This window comes from Camellia sinensis, chromosome 5 (assembly GCF_055761805.1).
Source record: "Camellia sinensis isolate YWXY chromosome 5, ASM5576180v1, whole genome shotgun sequence".
Lineage (NCBI taxonomy): Eukaryota > Viridiplantae > Streptophyta > Magnoliopsida > Ericales > Theaceae > Camellia > Camellia sinensis.
Genome location: NC_138965.1, coordinates 154627644 through 154653335, shown reverse-complemented (window position 1 = coordinate 154653335; position 25692 = coordinate 154627644). Strand labels below are relative to the sequence as shown.

Genomic DNA, 25692 nt, shown 5'->3' with positions numbered 1-25692 from the left:
ACATTACAACCAAAAAAATATAGACAGATCTGATACACACACACACATACATGTATACATATACAATAAATGAACCAAAAAAAAAATGATACTGATACACACTCACACACACACACACACATACATGTATACATATACACAGATCTGTGTGGATCGCGCACGGATCCATGTCGATCGACTCAGATTTACGTCGAAACATGGCTGAAACCGCGGTGCTACGGCGAGAGAGAAGAGAGAGAGGAGGTGCTACGGCCTACGGCGGTGCTGCGAATCTGCGATGGAGGATGGTAGAGGAAGTGTTGCGACGGAGAACGACGGAGCGGCTGTTCTTGAGACTGGATCTGGTCTGGATCGACATGGCTTTGAGAGTTGACAGAGAGAGAAGAACCAGAGAGTGAGAGTGAGAGAGAGATGAGAGTCAGTTGAGAGAGTGAGTTGAGAGATGAGAGTATGAGAGAGAGAGAGAAAGAGTTATATAAATATAATAATACAACAATAATACAACTAAACATATAAATAGGATATGCGGGGATCTTTCGGGGAAATGTCGGGCCGGGGCCGGGGCCGGGGCCGAGGCCGAGAAATTTATCCCCGTTCCCGGCCCGAAAATTATCGGGGATGTATTTTTTAATACCAGCCCCGGCCCTACGGGGAATAATTTTCGGGGAAAAACCTATTTATCGGGACGGGGCGGTCCGGGTCCCCGTCGGGCCGGGTTCATATTGCCATCCCTATTGTCTTCCAAAACTGTCTTTGCTCACCCCCCTCCAACCGATGAACCTGATCGCTTACAGTTGGCCATGAAAGTACTGGGATTTATATTGATCAATACTTGTGTCTAATGGTAGGAAATGTAATAGGAATTTTCTCAAGTAAAACAAAGCAATTATTTATTTTTCTTGATTACTAATCACATCTTGCAAATGTATATTGCAATAACGCTACTCTTTTTTATGTAAATGGTGGTCTATTTTTGGAGCCCTTCGCCATGTAATTTTTATGATATTTTGTATTTTATTTCATATTGATTTATTGAAATAGATCAAAAAGATTTAGGGTTTTGAGTACGGACATGAATTTAAAATTTTTAGAAAAGACAAGTTACTATCCAAGTAAGATTTTATCAAAATTATGTACTGGTATCCAATGCTATAAAGAAATCTATATCAGTTCTATAAATAAAATAAAATAAAAAATTAAAAATATATATATTAGTTAAAGGAACCATTGCATTGACTATATTGCTACTAGCCAACACACACACCAAAAAATCTAAAAAAGAAATAATTACTATTACTCACCGGGTAAAAATGTATATTTTTTTAACAAGGCCGAATATCAACCTAAACAAAATAAATGCAAAATTTTCACACAATTAGTACAAATAATTAGTAACTGAATGTTGAGGTAACAAATTCAGTCAGTGAAAATTTCTATTCAATAATGAAAAACTGAATTATCAATTCATCACTGAACAGCACAAAACCTAGCCCCTGCACCTCTGGCAAAAGAAAACAGGACCAAAAAAAAAAAAAAAAAGAACTACATATAATTACCATGTATGGTCATAATGTGCATTGAACCGTCTACAAAAAGATTTCAACCCACGTGACAAAATGCTTCTACGACGCAATAACAACATACTTAAATATTTGCAAAAAATTACACAACCGTGTTAAGAGAAAATACAACCTTGACATCCTAGTCTCAGCCAGTTCAATCAAGTTTCCTAGCATGGTGACCACATGTGGACCCGGCCATCAATTGTGGCTCCGGCAAGCATCCCAATTTTGCAAGGGTGTGCATCAAAGCAGTATGAGATTTCTGGGATCCGCATAGTTGTTATTGTACTTTTTTTTGCTGCAGAGATCACATCAAGCCCTCTTTCGAGATTGCCCACGAAGATGTATGAATCGTCCCAACCCCATATAGCTCTATGTTCCCAAATAAAAAGCAGCTGTTAGAAGTTGATCTTTGTAGCATTGAACACAAGTTTAAGGTTGATAATGATCATGTCAAAGGAAAAGCTATGATTTTTTTTTTTTTTTAATTTTATTTGATTGGCAACAAAAGGAATTTTATTAATAAGAAGAAAATTTCTCATTTGTAAAGAGCATGAATGACTTTTATCAACTAATCCTATTTTGAATACATAACTTTATGCTTTCAAACCATAACCATACAAAACATCTAAACAGTCTCCCAGCTAGAATGCTCAAAAGGAAATGAAAACAGATGAAAAGGATGTGTAAATTCTTCGCAAGGCCACAAGCTTCAACTCAAATAACAATAATAATAAATAAATAAATGCAATTGCCAAACTAGCCCTAAGGCAGGCACCGTAAGTAGGTATGGGCCTGAATGACGAGGCGTGCCTTAATCAATTTATCATAGCACATTTAGTTACTTTACTTTTCACCCTTCCCAATTTAAGCCATGCCCATGCCTATTTCACCAGCCAATATAAATATAAGAGTCACTATATTCAATTCAGTGACATAAACCAACAAAAAGCCAAACTGTAAAAAGCATGTTTCCACATCTCACACCACAAAATAGGTAGTACTAGTACCTAACAATGGTGGCAAATGGCAATTCATAAACGTTTTTCACTCATACAACTCCCACTACTAGAAGGTTATTTCTGCTCCTATTTTCTCATATGGATTATTCCAAGTTAAAAGGTTGGCTTTTCAGTGTGTGCATGGGTACATCAAGGATCTTAACCAATCCAACTGGACCCAATTAAACATTGTCAACATTGTAGTTTCATATTTAACCTTTTGTCAAGGACTAAATAAAATTAAAAACATACACCCATTGTAGTCCACATTGGATGGGGGGGTCTAGAACGGGTAGATTGTGTACAGATTTGGTATTATTGTATAAATTGATTGCCCTCAAGTTCAAACCCACTACCTCAAGGTTAATAGGTCAAGTTTTAACCTTATGACAAGAATTAAGGTGTGAAAAACATTCGAATTACAAGGAATTTGAGTCTCATAATATATATATATATATATATAGATTCTAGAAAAGGACAACAGATAACCATTCAGATTGAATAAAATAAAAATTTTGGGGAGGAAAAAATGAAAAGAAGTTATGCCAAAACAAGAGTATCAGATGTAATGCAACTCTGAATGTTCCTAGTACACAGTACACTTGCTATGAGCATGTGGGAAAGTGAATGTTTGACAAACATCAGAAATCTTCTTCATAAATTAAAAAATAGGAAACATCACTTATTTTAAGGGTAAAAAGTTGCTCAACAGAAGCTAATTACATCACCATGTAATAACCTTGTAAAAGACATACCTGCAAACTAAAAATAGTGAGCTTGTTTTATTACGATGGCATATCGTAGATACATCCTCATAATTAGTTCCACTTAGTAATCCAATGTTGTCAGTACTGCATGAAGAGATTGAAAAATTAGAGATAAAGAAGAGTGAGCCACCAAACTGAAGGCCACATTGATGTAATGGCCAGCATTTGGCGCAATATGCAAGATACTTTGGGAACAACAAACAGAATTTGCACATACAACCGGCATACTCTATACTCGAGGAATTGCTAATTCTGATATTTCATGATAAGAACATCCCTAACTCTGAAATCCAACCCTACTGAACATGGTAGTCAAGTGAAGTGAGGATATAACCAAAAAGCAAACATAAAACATTTAAAAGTATCCGTCCATGCTGTTATTAGTTATGGTTGTTGAATTTAGTAATCACGATTTGCTTATCTTGGAAAAAGAAAAAAAAAAAATGTAACGTGATTTCATCTATATTCCTTCACATTTGTTGTTTATATATATCCAATTTCAAAACTTTTAAGATGAAACAACCTAAAGGACATGCCACTATGACAACTTCAAGAAAAAGACCGTGCACATTTAATCTAGTATCTACTTGTCAAAAGGAAAGGGAAAAAAAAAAAATTAAAAATCCAACTTAAAATTGAATGTCCCAAGTGCTGGCAAACTTACATGCTTCAGAAAAATATACAAAAATAAATGATAATCCCTCAACAAAAAACAAATCCAGTTGGCTAAGTGTTACGTTAGCTTTCAAAATCAAACAAAACCCAAATAAATAAAAAGTAGTGTAATGTCCTCATCAAGCATTGTTTCCTTCAACATTTTGAATAAGAGTGAACTAAGACATGATGCAATCATACAACAATGCTTACCCTGTTGTTAGAAGACAACTTCCAGAGGGTGAGAAGTAAGCAGAATACAACGCTTTTTCATGGCGAACAGACTTCAAAGGTTTAGGCTTCTCTGCATTAATACTTCTCAGATCCCAAATGCATGCAGTTCCATCTGTTGAACTTGTAGCCATGATATTAGTGTTATTTGCATTAAAATCTATTGACTTGATACCATCTTCATGCAAAATCAATGAGATTGATGGTTTTCCTTCCCTTTCATCCCAAATTTTGAGTCGTCCATGACCCTCGCTAAAATATATAGACCCGACATCATTTGTCCTTTGAGAAATAGACAGTACAGCATAGTCACTTGAATATACCGGACTAAATTCCTCCTTCTCAACATCCATTAAACGAATAAATCCATCAAAGCTGCTTGTATATATCTGACAAATTTGCAAGCATGGCTTAGTTGTAAATAGAAAACAACATAGCAAATCAACCCACTACAGTTAATAATATATCTTTGCCAGAAAGGAAGTATATTAATACAAAACCCAAGCTAAGAGGCGTGTATAACTTTGTTACATACTATCCATTCAGTCCCTTCTAGCAAAATGAGAGAAATTACCACTGCCTCGTCAATTAATCATTTAATAAAATGAATGAGATTAGCACCTGGCTAGAAGGGAATAAGATAATTCACATACTTTATTTATGTGTTTATATGATTAAAATCATAGATTTCAAGTATGGCCTGATATTTGAAGTGCCCACTAATGAGTAATAGAACATAATACTTCCCAGTAATACAGCAATTCCTTTAAAAAAAAAAAAAAAGAAAAAAAAAAAGACTTTTCACAGTAATTACATATGAGAAGCAATAAACAGATGACAAATTGAGATCGATGCGACTTTATAGAGCTTCCTAGGGTAGAAGAGTGTGTCACTTCCTGAATAGAGAAGGCACTCAAACACAAACATCAACTCTTCATTTATCAATTAAAAAAGCAATCTTAAAAAATCAAAGGTCTACAAAGACAGTAGTACCTTTGAAATGGAAAACGGTTGAACCGAAATTCCTGAAATGAACCCCGAATGAGGTTGGTACAAATAAATTCCACCCTTATCATCATCCTCATTTTTAACATCAACATTCCAAAATCCAACACTACCCAAACTATCACCTGCCATAATTATTTTCTCATGCGGAGACGGTAAGAACCTCAAAACCATTACTCTCTCCGGCACAACCATCCGTACATTCTCTTCCATTTTGATTGACTTTGGATTTACAGAACCCCAAGCCCTAGTTGAGCACCCAGAATCCTTACTTTCAGGAACCAAATTGTGAGAACCACCCCCAATTCCCTCTACCAAACCAGTCAAACTCCCATTCCTATAACTAAATTGAGTCTTTTTTGAAATACCCATTATGGTTTTAACAAAATTTTGATCTGAGACGCCGTTGATAAACACGTCCTTCATTTTAAGAGGACAGAGTTCGCGAGGCAGCTGCCAATTTGAGGTGTGTGATTTGCGGATCCTCCTTAGGTTTTTTAGGAAGCCGTGTTTGATCCCGGCGGCAGTGGAAGAATCAGGGGGCATTCCTCGGGCACGAATAGACCGCCGAACAGTGACTGGAGCTTTGTTTTCAGAACTGAGTTGGCGAGGTTTGGTCTGGACTCTGCAATTTGAGAGAGAGATAGAGAGAGAGAGAGAGGGGTTAATGCATGAAATTAGGATGAGCTTGTGTGGGTAGAGAGAGAGAGAGAGAGAGAGAGAGAGAAATGCCTTTGGCGTTTGGTTGAGGAGGAGAGTTGGTGAAGTGTGGAGTGGATGTTGAGAGAAGCCACCATTTTTCTGTTACGCTTGATGTTCTCGAGCCTCCTTCGCTCGTAATCGGTTAGTTCTTCAAGCGCCATTAGAGAGAGAGAGAGTGTGTGTGTGTTCCAGAAAGAGACTCGGAGGAGAGAGAGAGTTGCAGACAGAGCGACAGCGCCGTGTTTGGGGTTTCAGATGGCTAGCCGGAACCAAAGTTGGCGGGAATGATTGCAATTTAATAAATTAATTAATTAAATAACTAAAAAATGATTTAGAGATAGTTTGAGATTATCAAAATAAATGTATTTTTTAATTTTTTATAAAAAAATATATAGAAATAATAGAAAAATGCTATAACTCAAAAAAAAAATGATAAAAAAATATACACCTTTGTAACTCTCTCCAAACAATCCCTTAATTTGTAATTATTTATTCATAAGAACCAACATTTAGCGGTGTTACACACCAAAAACTATATTAATTAGTACACAAATTCATGTTATAACATTGTAACTTCAAAATTATAGACTTTACTAATTGATATACCAATTGATACATATAATTTTATTTTTATTGGTGAGATAAGTTTAAATGAAGTATATAATATGACCAAGGAAAAAATATATTAAGTCTTAGGAATTTAACATAATTATATTATATTCTCTTAAAATCTATTCATATTAAAATGTATGTTTCATCATATGTATCTTTGTATCTTCATATTATATACATAAATTTTAATTACTTTAACTTTATTAGTATAAATATCAATATAATTATATCAAAATTATGAAATTTATTATATTCCTTCATATTTCCAAAAAAAAAAAAAGTTAGTATAACTTACCCTTATTGTTATCATCTCACCATTATCGCTTCTATCACTCCCACTATTACCATTGGGGCAATATCAGAAGATTAACTTTTTAGTTTAGTTTTTTTTTTTGACTTACTTTTTTACATAAAAAATCAAAATAAAAAAAATAAAAAAAATCAACTTTTTAGCATCCTCCAAAAACACCACATTGTATCATCACCATAAATACCATCAATATACTCATTTTTTGTTTTCTAAAAACACTTTTTAGAAAATTATATTTTCTTATTTTTCGTATTTTTTTATTTTTATTGAATTTTTTAATATTTTAAGAAATTTTAAAAATTTTTAGACAATATAAATACACATAAAAAATATAATTTTTATGAAAAAAATCTTTTAAAAATTCACTAAATATCAAAAATACCAAAAAAAAAAATGAGAATTCAATATATTTTTCGTATTTTTATATATTTATTAATTTTTTAAAATACTTTTTCATAAATTTTTTACTTTTTAGATATATGCATCTAAAAAGATAAAAAAAAAATACTTAAAATTTTAAAAATATTTACTTAAAAAAAATGCAAAAATAAAAAAAATTAATTTTTAAAAAACTAAATCCCAAAAATTCAAACCAAACATAATTATTTTAAAAATAAGTGAGATCACTAAAAAAAAGAGCACTAATAGCTCTAAAGTGGTGTGAATCCCACATGATGGGATGCTTTGCTCTTGTATTCTCTTTTTTTTTTTTTTTTTTTTTTTTTTAATTTTCACCATATTGATCCATTAGTACTCCCAAATTAATGGGATGAATTATTATTATAATTATTTTACTATCACAACTGTCACAATCGTCTACTTCCACCATCTCCCCCCATTTATAGAAAGGGTCATGCTTAAGTGTGCAACCCCCTTAAGGTTGCACACCATATGCAACCCAATTGTTAGCCGTTAGATTACAATAATTGATCAAGACCATTGAATTGTTTAATCCTGAAAAAGTTGAAACCGGGGCAACCGGTTAATGCTTGTATTTGCATGATTGCATCCCACTCACTCTCTGTATTTCGTCTCTATCTCTCTCTGTTCTCCTCTCTGTGTAAGGTTGAGTCAGTGTAACCGTTGATTTCCATTACAGGGAGAAGCCCCTGTTGGGTTCGTTCTATTGACGAAGCTCTGTAGGGAACAGTATAACGGGCGATTTCCAACAACAACGTAACTAGAAGGCTGTGTTGGTTCCATTGCTGAAGTGAAGCCCTTCTCTCGAACTAGATATGAGGTATGGAGCTGTGTCCCTCTCTCTGTCTCCCTCTCTGTCTCTCTGGCCCGTTCACTTCAGCTATTTTCCCTCAACTAAACCCCCATCCTAACTTCAACCGCTCTACGCTTCGCTCCAACGGAAACCCCTCCATTGGCAGCTAACCTTTCTCTTTCTGTTTCTCAAGCGAGTGTTTGTGTTTGCACAAACAGGTAACCCGTGTGAAAATGTCATGTTTGTGTTTGTGTTAACAATTTTCGGTCATCAAGTAATTGTTGGTAGTAATGTCATGTGCAGTATGGCCCCAGCGGAAGTTAAAAGGGAAGGTGATGGTTATGACATTCCAAATGAAGCAGATGACATCCGTTTGATGAATGAAAGTCGGGCAGAACCTGATCATGGTTGCGAAGCTGGTCCGAGCAATGAAGAAGCAACCAACATGAACGTTGAAGATGGCGGAGCCGATGTGAAAAAAGAAATGGTTGACGATGCTCATCGCAATGACATGGTTGGTGATGTTGAACGTGCTATTCTGGAACAGAAATTTGATTCGGTCGAAGATGGAGAAGATTTCTACAATGCGTATGCTAAAGCGAAGGGATTTAGTATACGAAAATCCAGATTTAACACAAATAAAGAGGGAAAGGTCGTTAGTAGGCTGTGGTTGTGTTCAAGGGAAGGTCAGAGATTACCAAAATACTTGGACCGTGTTGCTGAGAAGAGTAGAGCTCCCAAGGCACTAACAAGAGTAGGTTGCAAAGCCCAATTTCGCATACGGTACGATGCGGATGCTGGTGAAGGGGGAAAGTATGTTGTGACTCACTTCGTCGCAGACCACAACCATGAATTGGCGGAACAACACTGTGTGATGTATCTGAGGTCACATCGCAGTTTAAACAGCGGTGACAAAGCTCAAGCAATGGCTATGCGCAATGTCGGTGTGAAGACTAGCCAAATCATGGACTATATGGTAAATCAGTCCGGGTCTTATGAGAATGTTGGTTTCATCCGCAGGGATCTGCACAACCATATTCAAGCCGAACGTAGAGCAGAAGTTGAGGATGGTGATGCGCAGGGTGCGTTGGTTTACCTATGCGCAAAACTTGATGTTGATGCACGTTTTTTTTACAAGTATGATGTGTGTAACGATAACAAGTTACAAAATCTGTTCTGGGCAGATTCGAAATCGCGGGCCGACTACGCAAAGTTTGGTGATGTGTTGATATTTGACTCAACTTACAGAACCAATGCATACAAGAAACCGTTTGTCATGTTGGCTGGTGTGACTAGCCACTTTAGGACCACGATATTTGCATGTGTTTTGCTAGCTAATGAGACAATTGAGACATACACATGGGTTTTGGAAACATTTATGGAGGCGATGGGCAATAAAGCACCTGTGTCCGTACTGACAGATGGGGATAAGTCGATGCGAGAGGCAATCAGAAGAGTATTTCCAGATGCAAGACATCGATTATGTAATTGGCATCTTGGGAAAAATGCTGTTTCAAATGTTCACATAAGTGGCTTTGCACATGCTTTCAAGCAGTGCATGGACATGGAAACGGATGAGACAAAGTTTGAGCATGGCTGGACGACAATGGTCGAAGAATTTGGACTTCAAACCAACAGTTGGGTGTTGGAGACATATGAGAAGCGTCATATGTGGGCTGAGGCATATATGCGTGGACATTTCTTTGCTGGGATGAAGAGCACTCAGCGCTCGGAGTGTATGAATGCTTATTTCAATCCCTTCCTCCAACACAAATTGAAGCTATATGAATTTGTTAGGCACTATGATCGGGCTCTTGCAAGGATAAGGTATAACGAGGCTGGAGATGATGCTGAAACAAATAACACTTTTCTGGTATTGATTACTCCATTGCGAGATATAGAGAGACATGGAGCTGAGCTATTCACCCGAAATATATTTAGAATGTTCCGTGATGAAATCTTAGAAGAGGGGAAGTTGAATGTGAAGGATGTGTTCCCTTTGCCGGATGGTCAGAAATGCTACTATATTCATAAGTACAGAGTGAAGGACAGATCATGGATAGTAACACACAGTCCAATGGATGCTGCAATGAGATGTTCTTGCATGAAGTTTGAGTCGTTGGGGCTACCTTGCTGCCACATGATATGTGTTATGAAAGCTGAAAATTTAACGCAAATTCCCCCAACTTGTGTGCTGCATAGATGGACAAGGGCTGCAAGCAAGGATGGCCAGCAATGGCCTCAACCCTCAATTGATAGCACTACAACACAGACGGCCCGGTATGGGATATTGTGTTCTTCCTACAACGAAATGTGTTTCTATGCCTCGCAATCAACGGAAGGTTTCAAGGATGCTAGGGATGCATGTCTTCCAATGACGACCCGGATGAAGGAGTTATATGAGAGGAATTTGAACGGTGGGAATGGAGACAAAGGGAAACATTCATTCTGTCGACAATTTGGAGTAGAAGATCCTGATGTTGTGAAGACAAAAGGGAACCCAGGACGGGCCTCGTCCAATTGTCGAAGACCAAGAAAATGTGGGAATTGCAAATGCATTGGGCACACAAAGCGAACGTGTCCTAAGGTTCGGTTTAGCCGAACAGTGGGTAATAACTCAGATGCAGATACACCCCACATAACTGACCGTGAGTACAATGCGGAGTCATTGCCCGTTCGCTGCAAAACTGGGTTGGTGGATCCAAGTACACCGCACATTAAGCAACGGTGACTATTTTTTGATGTTTCTCCTGATTCCAAGCAGCCTGTGGGCCAATACGGTAGTGTTGAAGCAGCAGTGTGGAAAAATGATTCGAACACAATTGATGAGGTGAATCAGGTAATTGTATAATTTGTATGATTTACTTATTCCCTTAGCTATTGAAAACACATGGAAATAATGTATGTAGTTTTCATTTTGCACGGATTGCTGTACGTAACGTGTAAATAATTGGTTATGTACAATGCCAGGAAATGGCACAACGTTACTTATGTACAAGGCCACGAGTTGTAAATTTCCCATATTGTTTAGAGTGATGTTGTCATTTGTGTTTGCAGTGACTTGTCATTTTCAAAACTAACTGAAGGTGAGGTGAGATATATATGGGTTGTCTGTGTGTTGTTTTGGGTGGGAAATTGGCTTATGTCTGTATTCCAAGATTCCTATTGCGGGTTGCTTGTTTCTGTTCCATATTTGGTTGGATCTAACTGAAGGGTTTTTTTGCGGTGTGGTTTATCAACTAACGATGTGTTTCGCTTCGTATTGATTTGTTATGACTTGTGTCTGTAAATTAGTATTATATTTCGAGTAAAATACGAATTTTGTCCAAGTGGGTTTGCAAAATTACATACCAGCACATGCATTTTGTATATAATCCAAGTGGCAGTTAATTTTGGGTGTTACTTGGAGAAAGTAACCCAACGAACTCGTTACTTTATCTCCATGCCGATCGGTATATGAATTACGAGTTACGAACAGGAGTTGTGAAATTATTTAATGTTTACTATGGGTTTATTGTTAGTAAAATTATGGTGGGCCTATATGGACAGCAACGAAGCAGTAATTTAAAGTTGACAAGTTCAAGAAGAAAATCAAGCAATTGTGGTATTGGTTCAAATGCCTGAAATGGATGAAGACTTCTTTCGATGAAGTGATGGTAACAAAGTAGAAAGTAACAAAGTAGAAAGTAGAAAGTAGAAAGTAAGTTGTTGTGTTGTTGTGTTGTTTGTAACAAAGTAGAAAGTAGAAGGGAAAAAACTACACAGAAGTTACAATGTAGAAAGTAAGTTGCCACCTGTCGAAGTGCATATAATTGAAGTTACCACCTGTGCCCAGGTCCTTTTAGCCTTTCCTCGACAGATACAGACTCCCAATTCGTTCATGTTTCCTGTTGGAGGGTGGCCACTAAATCCATGAGCACTGCCAGTAACTGCTCCAGCGTGTAAGTCAGGTGGCATGCAAGATTCAATGTTAGTTGAATGGAGCAGCTGTTGGGAGGATGTGGGAAAAATAGGTGCAAAGAGGAATTTTTAATCTAATATCCAATCAGAATGTAGGTGAAAATATGAGTGAACTTTTTTTTAAAAAAAAGTAGTTCCCATTTTTTGGATTATAAACCCGAGATGTATATTTTGTTTTTGATATAAACAAGTTGTGTATTTTCGTTACGTAAAATGTAGGACAACAATTGTGTTTAAGTCATTACAATACAGAAAAAGGTTATTTCAAACGTATTTTCAAGTTTACCGACATTGAATATATTTTGATTAAATTACAGGGAAAATTCAATATTTGGCAGAGTTTGATGATTCATAGTCAGGGGCAGTAACTGTGAGTGGCCAAGTGTTGCGGTTCATTGACCCAGTTTGCAAGGATTGTGGTTGTGTTTAGTGGACAATATTCTGTCGATTTTTGTCTCATAATGATGAGGGACATGCCCCACAATGGTGAAAAGGAAGGTCGACAGGGAAGAGTCAATATTTGGCAGAGTGGACTTGAAGATTCGAAGTCGGGGCAGTTACAGTGGCAGTTATGGTGTAGACGTGTAGGATCATGCAATGATGGGCCACAAAAACAGTATACGGATATCAATACTAAACCTCCACTTCTATCTGTCGAGCTCCCTTTTCTTGTGTTTATTTCATGGCCACCAACTGTTTTAAACTTCTGTCGACAGAGCAAGGCTCCTGCTTTGTCTCATGCTTCCTCCTGAAAGTGTGCCCGCTAACTCCGTGACTGGTGGTAAAAACTTCCCCTATCACTTCTAGGTGACCCACATGCAGAGAGCCCACTTTCAGGTCGTGGACATTCCTTCAGACTTGGCCACATGCCCTCGATTAAGTGGACCATCTGTCGACAGAGACTGGCAAAACTTGGTGCAAACAATGGCCCCCATGTTCAAGTTAAATATTGCGGAAGTGATTGAGACCCCCCCCAATCACCACCACCCCCCCCCACACACACACACACGTGGGGGCTGCTGTTTGGAGAAGGAAAAAAAATAAGAAATTGAAAAAAAAAAAAAAAGTGGCCAATCAGAGAGAGAGGGGGTCATGGGGGTCCAAGTCATATGATATTTAACTTCAACGAGGGGGCCATTGTTTGGGCCCAAAACAAGCATAAAGTACAGCCCAATATAAGAGCTTTTAAATATACTGGCCCCATCATAAGCTATAAAAGACCCACCCTTTCAACTTCAAACCACTTCATTTCCCTCTGATTCGAACTCCCCAGACTGTACTCCTTCTTCTCAACCATTGCCGTTCAAAACCAGAGCACCACAAAACCCTAAGCCATGGCACCGAAAAAATCTCAACCATCTCCATCTGAGGAGAACAATGAAGACCTACTCCGCTTCCCGGACCCTATCAGAGCACTTATCGCTCCTCTAAAATTTGCTGCAACCCTATTGCCCAGCCCAAGCTCTGTCGCTAAGGCTACTCTAGGCCCTACCTTCGCGTCTTACTTCCCAGACGAGCTAGCTCCATACTATCCCCTTGGTAATGGTGAGAACCTTCTTCTCAACCAAGCTGGACTCAAGTGGACTAACTGGAATGTCAGCAAAAACCCACTCAGAGGGTGGAGGTCACCAGACTCTGATTGGCGAAGCTGGGCCAGGAGAATTGAAGGTCACGACGCCGAAGTATGGAAGCACCAGGGCATTGCTGAAGCAATTAGACTGTCGAGTAAAATTTATGACGTGGAGAAAGGGCTGATTGCTGCTGCTGCATGCTTTTGGTCGCAGTCTAGTAACTCCCTACTCCTCAATTTTGGTATGATTTCCCCTACCATCTTAGATGTAGCTCACTTGACTGGTCTGCCAATCTTGGGCAATCCAATTCATGCTCTCCTTGAGCCTCCAAAAGTGACATTTACTTTAAACACTGACATGTGCTATACAGAATTTGCCAAAAAATACCAAGGCAAGCGTGGTTCCCCTGTCGATGACAAAGAAAGAACTGCTTTTTACTTACTTTGGCTTTGTGAGTTTCTTTTTTGTGTCCCTGGGTACAAGATCACGAAAGAATACCTCCCCCTTGCCTTGTGTATGCAAGACGGCCAACTTATGGCTTTAGCCCCTTATCTTCTTGCCACCCTTTACAAGGCCCTATTTTCCTTTGTCGACAAGAAGATTTCTGGCAACTGTGGTGGCCCCTTCTGGCTTTTCCAGGCCTGGTTGTATGCCTATTTCCCTGAGGCACGACCCCCACCACCTAACACCTTGAAACCTGTTTGCCACTCCTATGCTGAGCAACTGCTCACTTATAACAGCCATTCAAAACTCACTTTCACAAATCATCTTACCATGTTTTACAACCTTCCTTCCCAGAGACCTTCCAACCTGTACATGCCATTTCAAAACTTTGAATTCTCCTCCAGTAGACTTCGCTTCCTCTTCACAGACCCTTCTGATTTACACAATGAGCAAGTCCAAGAACAAAATGAGAGTTGGAGACACATTCTCACCTGTAGACATGTCTTGGTTGGCTGTTCCATATCCTCCGCCAAGCTATCCAGCTGCAGTTTTGAGACATACTGTCCCAATCAATGGTCCAGGCAATTTGGTCTTTCCCAGGCTATCCCTTATCCTTATTTCCACCCAACCATCCATGAGGAGATTGGGTCCAGAATCCACTTGAAAGATCCTACACAAGCTGAATCCATTCTGACAGAGAACACCAAACTTTTCCAAGATTTTGGCCCCTTCTTCTTCAAACCTGCTTCGGACTGCTCGGCTGCTTTTGACCATTGGTGGGGACTTATGACTGCCATTATTTTCTGCAAGCCACTTGAAAGCTGCCTTAACGATACTTGTATTCATATTCAGGGCCGCATATCCTCGCCTTCCAAGCTTAAGGCTACAGGTATCCTTCCTTCATATACTTCATATCCCTGACTGTGTCATGCAATTTGTTTTGTTTTTTTCTCTACAACACTAACTTGTTTAACCCTTGACAGCCAAAATTGTGCCTGCTGCTGAACCATTGGTTAGGGACCAACGTAAAGGCAAGGATCCAATGGATGCAACTACTCAGACAAACACCCCCTCAGTTCCGAAATTAATGGCAGACTCTTTCGCAGCCGCGCAGACACAAGCACAGAGAGGAGCTACCACCCGTACCCCTGCTGAGACAGAGGTCACGGCGAAGAAGAGAGAAGAGCCTTCCACTGCTCCTGCTCTAAGCACAGACCTAAGTGAGTGGGATATCCCTCTCAGCCAAATGGTTGGCGAAACAACATCAAATCCTTCAGGGCAGCTCTACCAAGTAAGCCTTCACTTTACATATTTACAGCATCTGAATTTGCATTCACGCCCGACTGATCACTTACTTTTGTGCAGAGAAAAAGAAGGAGATTACTCCTTGCTGCTGCTGATGATGACGATGCTTCCACTTCTCCTCAACACATTCATCAAATTCCCAGTCCAATCAGTAATGTACCCACAGAACCCACTGTACAACCAACTCCACCACCACCTGAAGCATCGCAACAAACTCCCTTACAACCTGCTTCACAGTCTTTGCCACAGCAATCCACACAGTCTGCATCACAACATCCTTCCACTTCTCCTCAACACATTGTCCCTTCTGTCTCTAGCCCTCAACCATCACCATCCAACCCCTCCAATTCCCAAACGTCAAACAAAGAATCTCAGAGGATTGAATTTGACATTTCAATCAACAGCCAATCCTCTCCAACAGATGACAACACAAAATCCCCTCAACCAGAAGTTCACCACAACCAAGGTAAATAGAAATACAAATGTTACTTTCGTTTGGGAAAAAAAAACTTCTCTTTAAGTAACTGGTATTGTTCTCCAATTTACAGGGATGGACATAATACAGGACTCATCTCCACGACCAATGGGCGAGACAGAACTTGAAGGTCCTCATGACTTTCCCCTGCTAGCAGAACCAGAGAAACACCCTCAAGGCGCTGATGCTGCCATCTCATCAGTACCAGAAACAACTCGTCCTCATGCGACAACCACAGCTGAACAAGGCCAACCGTCTGCGTGCACGTTATCAGGACAGGTACTACCATTTCCAACCTCATCCTATTTACTCTTTATTACTTGCAAGCATATATTCTCACCAAACTATTAATGTTCACAGGCCGTCGGTCCATGCCAGGATATTTGGGCCGAAGTTTCTATTCTTCAACAAGATCTAGACGAAATATCCCCATTGCCTCAAAGGCTACATCTGTTTGATGCTGAAACTCAACAAACCTTAACCACCTTCATCAACCTCATTAACACCCCAGTTGAAGAAATCATTCTCCACAAACCTGATGAAACCTTGGCCTGTCTTTCTGCTGTTGTAAACCTCTCCCCTAATCCTTTCAACCCCATTCAACTAAAGCAATTGGCCAAGATCATCACAGAATGGCCAACCCTTTCAGAGATGGTTCAGACTTGCTCGAAGGATATTCAAACCAATAAGGATTTCCTAAACGAAGCCCACACCATATCTACTTCACTCAAACTCAGCCAGCAGACCTCTGCAGCCATTCTTCAGCAACACTCAGCACTTGAACTTGAGGAAGCCAAACTCATGGCAGAACTTGCCTCTGTCCGGCAAAGAAAGGCTCATCTGCAGCAGCAACACGACCAGCTTAATCAAGAAGCAAGGATGATGCTCTCCCAAATTAGACATCGTTCTGCATCCATTCAGACAACTAAAGCTGAGTTGGACCAAGCCCAAGCCATGCTGGCAGATGCTCAATCAGAGTGGGGTGTTCTAGGCGTTCTGTTCCCCAAATCCTAGGCTAGTTTATATATGTATTCTTTTGTATTGCACACCTAGGAATGATTTGGAAAGGTAGGAATGATTGCCTTTTTAATGATAAGATTGTTGATGGGCCTGAATTGGCTGAGATGGTGAAAGTGAGGGTTGCACTTTGCTGTAAGCAAAGTTATAGAGGCCTACAGTATTCAGTGGACGACATATATTGTATTCTGGATAGTATCAAAGTCTCATTTAGGGGGTGGTGTTTGGTGTTTTTTGAAACTGGGGTGCAGGAGTTTGGTCAAGCTGTGGTATGCAGGATTTTGGTCAGTCTGTGGTATTACCATATCTTCTTGGTGGCTACTTTTGCTCTGCTGTGCTTCAATGTTGCTATGCTTTGCCTTATTTTTGGCTTGTTGCTCTGGCTTAGTTTATGGGGTCAAGCATGCTCATTTCTGGTTGCTGCTCTGCTGTGCTTCAAATCTGCTCTGCTATATATGTACTCTGCTGCTGCTATATGGGATCAACGAATAGGCTTCAGTCTGCTGCTGCATATTGGCCTTTTTGCAATTGTTTGAATGATGTTTTGGTGTGCTGTATTGGAAGTCTGCTGTTGGATTGGGGAAAGTTATTGGAGGTCTGCTGCGGGCCTTGTTGTAATTGTTGGTCTGCTGCTGTACTAATTTTTTTTTTTTGGAGGTTGAAGGATCAGGCTCAAGTCTCAAGTCTCAATGGAGGTTGAAGGTTCAGGCTCAAGTCTCAATGGTGGCTGTATGGTCTGAAGTTTGTTCATGCTGCCTTGGAGTTTCATCTGGTTGCCCTATTATGTGGTTTTGTGAGGATGGGCTTGGAGTTACATTGTTATTGTTTTCCTTCTGTTTTTGTTTCTCTTCGTTGGTCTCCAACCTCCTCTTTGTTGATGTATCATTGACACCTTGTATGTGCTTTTCCATCAATACAGTTTTTTGTTTTGCTGAACAAAAAAAAAAAATTGAATATCAATAATCTGTGTTTTTAATGGTCTGTTGTATGGTTGTTTTTATTTTTTGTGCAATTTTTCACCGTTTGTGCATTTTTATGAAGTAATCAATTCCCCTTCAAAGTGCATTATAGTCACCGCCATTTGTTTCTTCTGTGGGCTTTTTTTTGCTTTGTTTTGGACAAAATCATGGCATTAAAAAAAATCGAACAAACATAATTCATGTGGTAAAAGCGAACAAACATTACTACTTTCAACTTGCATTGTTTGTTGGACAAATATCACATTGCACTGGACAAACATTAGTATAGTCATTTGGGCAAATATGACATTGCATTGTTTGTTCTGTACTGTACCCATAACATTGGAATTATGTGTATCACATTACGTACAGGCCACGATAAAACCAAACAAACATGACTACTTTCCCTCGTTTGTTCGAGTCCCAAACATTGGAATTATGTGTACAATCAATACGCGTGGGAAATTAGTATTATCACAGCTGCGACCTAAAAAGTTGTCACGACAAGCTGATGCAGTAATCCAGTTGTGGTTGGGCATCGAAATTACACTCGTACTGGCAGGCCATGATAAAATCGCTGCACTATTTGTTGTAATTGCAATCAATCACATGCACGAACGATACTCGCCCATCTTTGTATTGTTCACATCCATAACGAAGTCAAGCACCAACTTCCGGCGCACAGAAGGATGAAACTATGTACAGAAAGCGAATAACACAAATCAGGTACGGTTACAGCGGTAGGGAATAAACGGATTTATTTCGCAATTGGAAATTAAGCGGTACAATGTACCTTGTGTGGACCGCTGGGTATATCAGGCCGCTGCATGTACTTGATCACAAACATCCCACAGTCAAAAGTGCTACAAATGAAATGTAACATTCAGTCTCTCGTAAAATATAAGCAGGTTCGTTAAATGAGTGATTCAAGAGTGAAGTCAATGTGACGCAGGGTTTGTGGATTACTCGTCCAGCTGTTGTAATGGCCTTTGTTCTAACATGCGCACCTCAAAGGTACGCATGTCTACAACATATTCATTTCCAAACTGTAGTTGCAGTAAGGCATGCATTGTTTGAACCTGTTGCAGAATGAGACGGTTAGTTTATGTGAAGGATGTGACAGTGTGGAAGTAGATTTGTGAAATTCAGCACGACATACCAACATTTTTGCTGTGTTCAGCTTGTTGGTGTCCAGTGTGGCGGATGCCAATGAGTCAAATAGGTACGCCACACGGTCTACCATATCTATTTTTAGGCACACCCAATGTACTCCTCGATAATTGAAAGGCATGTAAATCTACACATAAACATAAACACAAGCGAAGACATTGTTTAGAGGGCATGCGAACATGTACGCACTTTCATATTTACATTGACATTCAAGTAAATGGGATCGACATTCATATTACCGACGTCCATATTAAATCTACTCGCTTCAATGGGATGGACATTCATATTACCTTCTCACATGCATCATGCATCAAGCACCCCAGTATATCTGTCATGTCCAAAATATGATTTGACCATATTTTCATGGTTCAGAGGTTGAGTTTTTTGATTTAGTATCAAAGTCTGCATGTTTAGTGTGTAAAGTTCAGTCAGCCAAAGTTTTCTGAAAATATGTCTTCTGCAATACACAACCGACCTAAAACACTTACTTACCGACAAATATACTGGAAAGAACCACGCAGTATGCCTACCGTCTTTGTGTACTTGCCGCTGTCCGTTAGTCAATTGAACCGCGACCAAGTTGATTGGCTGGAACATTGTAACAGACCAGGCAACTTGCAAAATAAGGTTTGCCATTTGTTTAAATGTAATACGAAATAACAATGTCCCTACATGGATATGTCCATCATGCAAATATAGTGGAAATAACATTGTCAGATGCCACGACTTACAGTGTCGGATAGCCATGCCCCTGGTTTCAGCGTGCGCATGTCACGTCGCGTAGCACATTCGCAAGGCATTTCATGCAGATTCATAGACACGACAATGTCCCTACATAAAACGTATACATCAATCAGTAAGAAGCAACCTACAGCCTAGTAAAACTTAAACGTATCTGGCTTAACTCTACAACATAAGATTAGTTTTTCCTGTTGTACAACTATGGCAGATATTCCTGATTCTACTAGGCTCCAATCCAATGAAGATTAGTTTTAAGTTTTTAAAAAACAAAATGAAAAGACAAAGTTTTAGATATTACAACTCATGACATGTCCAATAGTATTTGCTAAAATAATATGTGAAAATTGAAATGCTCATTTACAGGTCAGCAAGTTAAAAAAAAAGAAACACGTTTTTTACAAACTGGAGCCAACAATATCCCAAAATGATCAAAATGGAAAATGTAAGCAGAGTAGAAGAAAATAGGTAGGGAAAATTGCACTTCATTATAAGTTCTCAAAAAAATTTGCAAATCATTGGTAAACTTTATTAAGTTTCATAATTAAAATTATAAAGGTTTCCATGAATGTGTAAATATTTTTGTGAAAATATCAGTGGTTTGCAATTTTCCCAATAGGTACATGTGTGCAGGATAAGACCAAAAGAAGAAAACTTCAGACAGGAAATTTAGCCACTGATCTTTCCGTAACCCACTGCATTAAATTCAAAGAGAATCCTACATACGACATGGATAAACCCATCATAAACCCATCATAAACCCATCAAAATCATAGAGAATGCAAAATTAAAGAACTGATACCTACAAGAATCAAATAAACATAGCACGACACATGAAAATTGTGGAATTCAAACTTATTTCACAAATACTACGGAACAGGTTAATTGCGAGTACTAAACTCATCCGTACCTTTCATTGTTTCTGTCGTCAAGTACAGAGTCAACAACTTCGTCTTGGGCCGCTGATAAAACCTCTCTGCTCTCCAGTGTTATCAAGTCCTTCTATCAATATAAACAATCAAGTAACATCAACTCCTCCTATTAATATAAACAATTAACTAACTCACCACTGTTCAGAAATGTGATTTGCAAAGTACATAACACATCCTTATGCATCTAAAATTGGTGAAGCGATGTCTAACCTCTGAACGGAACCGCTTGTCCAACCTGTGCAGTTTGGACAGGAGTTTGTCCGAAATCTGTAAGACAATTGTACAACATTTGTTACTGCAAACTTGCAGTAGAATGACAAATATTAAAATACAACACAAATAATGGTTCTATTATGATCAGTAATGCTGTCGGCATCAATTGGTAATGAAACATACGAAAGGTGAAGTGATGTGGCGACTTGGGAATTTTTCGGCAGTAAGTCGAGTACTTATTTTGCTATCGTTGCACGAATGCATATCCCCTACGTCTGTCGCTTCAACACCTCTTCCTCTTCCTCTTCCTCTTCCTCTTCCTCTTCCCTTTCGTGTGGCTGTTACAATTTGTCCCGCTCCCAATGTTTGGGCAACCTTACCAGCAGAAGGATGCACATTGTCTGCTTCTCCTCGCATTGGTGGCAAGGTTTGCAAATCATCAAACGAAGATAAACTCTGTTTTGCAACGTTCCTCATGGACAGAAACTGAACTGAAAGAGATTTGCTTTCTTCGCTTGCGTATGTTTCCTCCAACGCAAGGCGACGGTTGTTGTGCATGTCCCCAACTTCTTGGACGGTACGCAACTGTCCAACGTGCATATCAATTATCTCATTGGACAACATTCCATTCACATAATTGTCCTCCCAATCCACCCCCTGTAAATCTTGAACATTACCCTCATTTGGGCTACCATAATAATTTGGGAAGACCACGCCGCCATCATGCAACTCGACTCCCATGGTAGGGTCAACACCCTTTTCCTCTGAGCGAGCCAATTGTGCTGTTTCCGATAAACCTGCCAGCACTTGCTGCATCATTTGCTTCATTTCAGCAATGTGTGTCTGTTCAGTAAACGGTTGTTTCCCAGACAATATAGCTGCAACCAGTTCGTTCAGCATTCCTTTCAGTTCACCAATGCTGGAGGATATGTTAATGTTACAATTTCTTTCAGTGGACTCCACCTAATCACACAAACACATACATTAACCTGGTACGATATTTCATCTTCAAGTAACCTCTGTGAACTGTGTGAAGCATGTGTACTGATTGCTTTTGCTTACCTTTGCATTGTGAACAGCTTCCTTCCCTCGGAAATTGAGCAACATCTCCCTTATTTCCGCATTGCTGTGAAGCACTTGCTTCATGGTTTCCTTCAGTTCACCAATGTCAGTCTCAACCTTGCTCAAACGAACATCATCAATCCGTGGTTTCTGTTTGTTATTGACATGGTGTGTGTCAATTGTGTCATCAATGTCGTTGCTTTCCGCTTTTGTTGGATGAAACTCCACCTAACATAGTTGTCAAATCGGGATTCAAATCATAAATGAAAATGGTAATGCACTGAATCGTTAATCGAGCTCAACTGTGAATCGTAAAGTTTCCGTCTGCTTTCTTAAGTTGCACACAACATATGTGTACATACACACTTTACATATTAAATATATCTAATAAAAATTAATTACTCCATTCGTCTGAAATGGAAAAAAAATGTTGTTGTAAATGATGCTCATCTGGTGTGGATAAAAACTTCACAGTCGATCCCATGTTTACCACTTTACCTTTTCCCAATTACATAAACAAAGAGAAACTTTCAATTACAAACTAACTAACAATAACTGAACGACAATGTTTTGACCTTTTTACAAGGTTAAAAAACCAAAATCTTCAAGCTTTTCCAAAAATCTGACTTCAGGGCTTAACGAAAATTCATTTCGTAACAGAAGTAGTACATAAAATTGAATTTGTAAGGCTACAACATCGTCCACATGGAAACTTCATGTTTTCCCCCCAAAAGTTCGAGTATTTCAGAGTAAATAGGGAGGGACAAACTGAAAATATGACGTACGCTAAGGAATGGGTCACTGTTTGTCGGTGCTTGTCACCTAGTCATAGGAACACATATTCTGTCTGTCACCGTTATCCATAACACAGGTGGGGCAATGCTGTCAAATGTGCAGAACGAATGGGTTGATTACCTCATGTTGCTGCAACATTTGCTTCCTTCCCATAAGTCGCCTCGTCTCCCGTATTTCGGCATCACCCCAATCATTTAGCCGAGGGATGGAGCGTGTAGTAGCCGACGTACTCTTGCAGGGAGGGGCAAAACGATCCAAGTAAAATAGCTGCATTGTAAGGGGGAAAAGATATTTACTATACACTTCCGAGCAAAGTAATCCGTATTCGCTAACAATGCATACAACTTACAACACAATCATATGTATGTGTTTATGTGTCTCGATGGCAGAATCCCCATGCAGCTTTCCGGTTCAAAAGATAAGCTTTTCGTGGTTACAAAAAATGTGGCCCGTACAGGTATATTTGTCATGCTGTTCAATAACAGGTAAGTTTGTATTTCGCAACGACTGCCATTTTATTGAACCATATGCACAGCAATGGATGAAATATGTAATCGGCATGGTACAAACAAACAACGGTCGATTACGTTACCATTAGAAGGAAAACACATCCAGTTGCCTGGCGCTGAAGTTTCATCTTATACTTCCGAACACCTTTCACAAGGAATTGCAGTGTCACCTTTGCCCAATTACATGCCCCCATACCGGTCACGTCCTTCACGGCATGAACGAACGACAGGCTCAACGCGGTCATTGTGGTAGGACACAACATGGCCCCCAACACGTACAGCGCAAACTTCCGCCGAAACTCGTCATCCGCACCATCACTCTCAGTCAGATAAACTCTCAACTGGTTCAAAGGAATGATTCCTTTAACAGCTCCAACCTCTTCGTAGATATTGGGATATGCGTCTATTGAACCAGTGAACTGCACGTCATTGCCTTCTGACCGTATACCCAATAAGACATGCACTTCCTCACAGGTGAGCCTCAGGTGACGGCCATGAACAGTCAACGAACACGTGTCGGGATCGAAGTTCTGTACCAACCATTGGCACATGTTGTGATCTATACGGGTACACTTTAACCCCAGGAGGCCACCGAACCCAATATCAATGACTGCCTGCTTTTGTGCTTCGTTACACCGGTTCACGATATCAAAAATTGCCTTCAATGATATGCGGACTTGCATTTTACTCTGCAATGTGATTAACGTGAACATTAATACAAAAAAGTAACCAACATTGTGTCGATAGCAGGTCCTCCCCAAATGCAGTTACGAAAACACTAAGCACGTAAGTACCTTTGCAGATTTCTTTGCAACTTCTTCGCCCAGTTCCTTGGCACTTGCCTTAGCCATGTCCTGAAACCTCTTCTTCTCATCACAGGGGAGTTCCTTCCACCTTTCCCCAATATCCTTTCGGCTCTGTAAGTGTTACACCAACGTGACGCACATACAGGACAAATAGGAGCTGTAAGTCCAAAATAATTGTCAGCAAAAGTTGTATCACTCGCAATGTGTGCACATTTTCTGGTATTTACATATGTTTGCACATACAAATTACTATTTCGCACACAGTTGAAATAAAAACGGACATGGAATTTTACAAATAATCGGAGTTTATAAGAACATGCAATATGGCTTCTATGACTGCTGGAAATCGCTGAATGCGACACAATGGAAGCACATGACTGGTGCGCGCATGGAATAGAAGTCCATACTTTGCTATCACAGCAGTCACGTGTTTCCATCACGGTACTCTACTTACTACATGTCTGCACACTAACCATATTCGGTCCGGGGTTGTCTGCTTCTCGTCTTTCCTTGAATTGTTCCTGGCTGCAACCATTGTCAATTTCGGCGCAAGTATATGTTAGATATGGATGGATATATATACATATACGTACACAATTTGTGACACAAACAAATTTGGTCCCAACTACATAATAATGCATCCGTAATGTCCAATTTTGGTTGCTAAAAATATAATAACCACATCATTTCTGCAACAAAAATTATAAATGGTCCAAATTATTTTGGCCCTTACTTTTGGTCTCTAAAATCTTAATTTCTTGTGAGTACAAACTGAAATCTGCACAGGCGCAAGCTATGAGTTCAAAATATGTAATGCAGAATTGTGCAAAACTACTGTCACATGTTTCTGACGAGAGGGATTCGTACTGTGAGCCGCTTTGAAGGACACGGATCGAACCTGTAAAAAATAAATGGCCCAAGTGGCCGCTTTCGACGAGGGGGCTCGGTAATGTCAACCCTTTCCATTCCTGAACCTTTGCCACTTGCCTTCAATGTTTTCCTTTGCCTGTAACAAATATCAGCGTAAATGAAATTTTGTTCAAGGCCAAATTACATCGGTGGTATGTACGTTTTGTGCATCCTATCATCTTCGTCGGTTAACTTTCAAGTTAGTCAATCTTGCCTTCCCATTTCAAAAGTTGTGCCATTTTCGTGAAATTGGTAACATCGTTTTCCGTTGTCACCGAAAATGATGAACCGAATTGGTTTAGTATAACTCAGTGAATTATGGATTTCACAAATGCTCTCCGCAGAATACGCGACATGTGCCGTATGTGCACATATTCTGGTAAGAAATCGACACAGTTTTAATCCATTACACGAAATTCATGGTGCAATTTGAGGCTATCGCAAATGTGTCAAACTCAAATCGCACAACCTCCTGATGGCAGTACATAACGGCACAATATGCCATACACGAACAGACCGTGGTATTTAGTAGGTACAGGAAACATAACCTTGCAAACCTAAATGTATCAAATACTGAACGACATAAACTCACAGTTGCTTCGCATTGTCTGACATGTCGCCCATATCCAATTACGATAATTCCTGCAAAGAATTGCATGCAATATTCATAAGGATGCAGAAAGAACGTTAGTCCCACATTGTAACAAAACGAAATTGACTGTTAACAACTTACAATCAACGGACCATTGAGTCGTACGTGCATTGTACGA

The 25692-nt window shown here is 39.4% G+C and overlaps 3 protein-coding genes across 3 annotated transcripts; 2 read left to right on the top strand and 1 right to left on the bottom strand.

The window, feature by feature from the left end:
* Positions 1-1529: 1529 nt before the first annotated feature.
* On the bottom strand, positions 1530-6190 carry LOC114308107 (uncharacterized). The gene is made up of 5 exons (XM_028253598.2): positions 5953-6190; positions 5209-5845; positions 4198-4604; positions 3319-3414; positions 1530-1934 (listed from the first exon to the last, which is right to left on the bottom strand). The coding sequence occupies exons 1-5, from the start codon at positions 6081-6083 to the stop codon at positions 1730-1732; spliced, it is 1476 nt and encodes a 491-aa protein (XP_028109399.2). The 5' UTR covers positions 6084-6190; the 3' UTR covers positions 1530-1729.
* Positions 6191-7971: 1781 nt separating this feature from the next.
* Positions 7972-10435, top strand: LOC145791798 (protein FAR1-RELATED SEQUENCE 5-like). The gene is made up of 3 exons (XM_082872241.1): positions 7972-8084; positions 8361-9139; positions 10260-10435. The coding sequence occupies exons 1-3, from the start codon at positions 8080-8082 to the stop codon at positions 10433-10435; spliced, it is 960 nt and encodes a 319-aa protein (XP_082728367.1). The 5' UTR covers positions 7972-8079.
* A 2694-nt stretch (positions 10436-13129) lies between these two features.
* Positions 13130-17486, top strand: LOC145790936 (uncharacterized). The gene is made up of 5 exons (XM_082870235.1): positions 13130-14921; positions 15016-15323; positions 15398-15803; positions 15886-16091; positions 16173-17486. The coding sequence occupies exons 1-5, from the start codon at positions 13352-13354 to the stop codon at positions 16824-16826; spliced, it is 3144 nt and encodes a 1047-aa protein (XP_082726361.1). The 5' UTR covers positions 13130-13351; the 3' UTR covers positions 16827-17486.
* The last annotated feature ends 8206 nt before the right edge of the window (positions 17487-25692 follow it).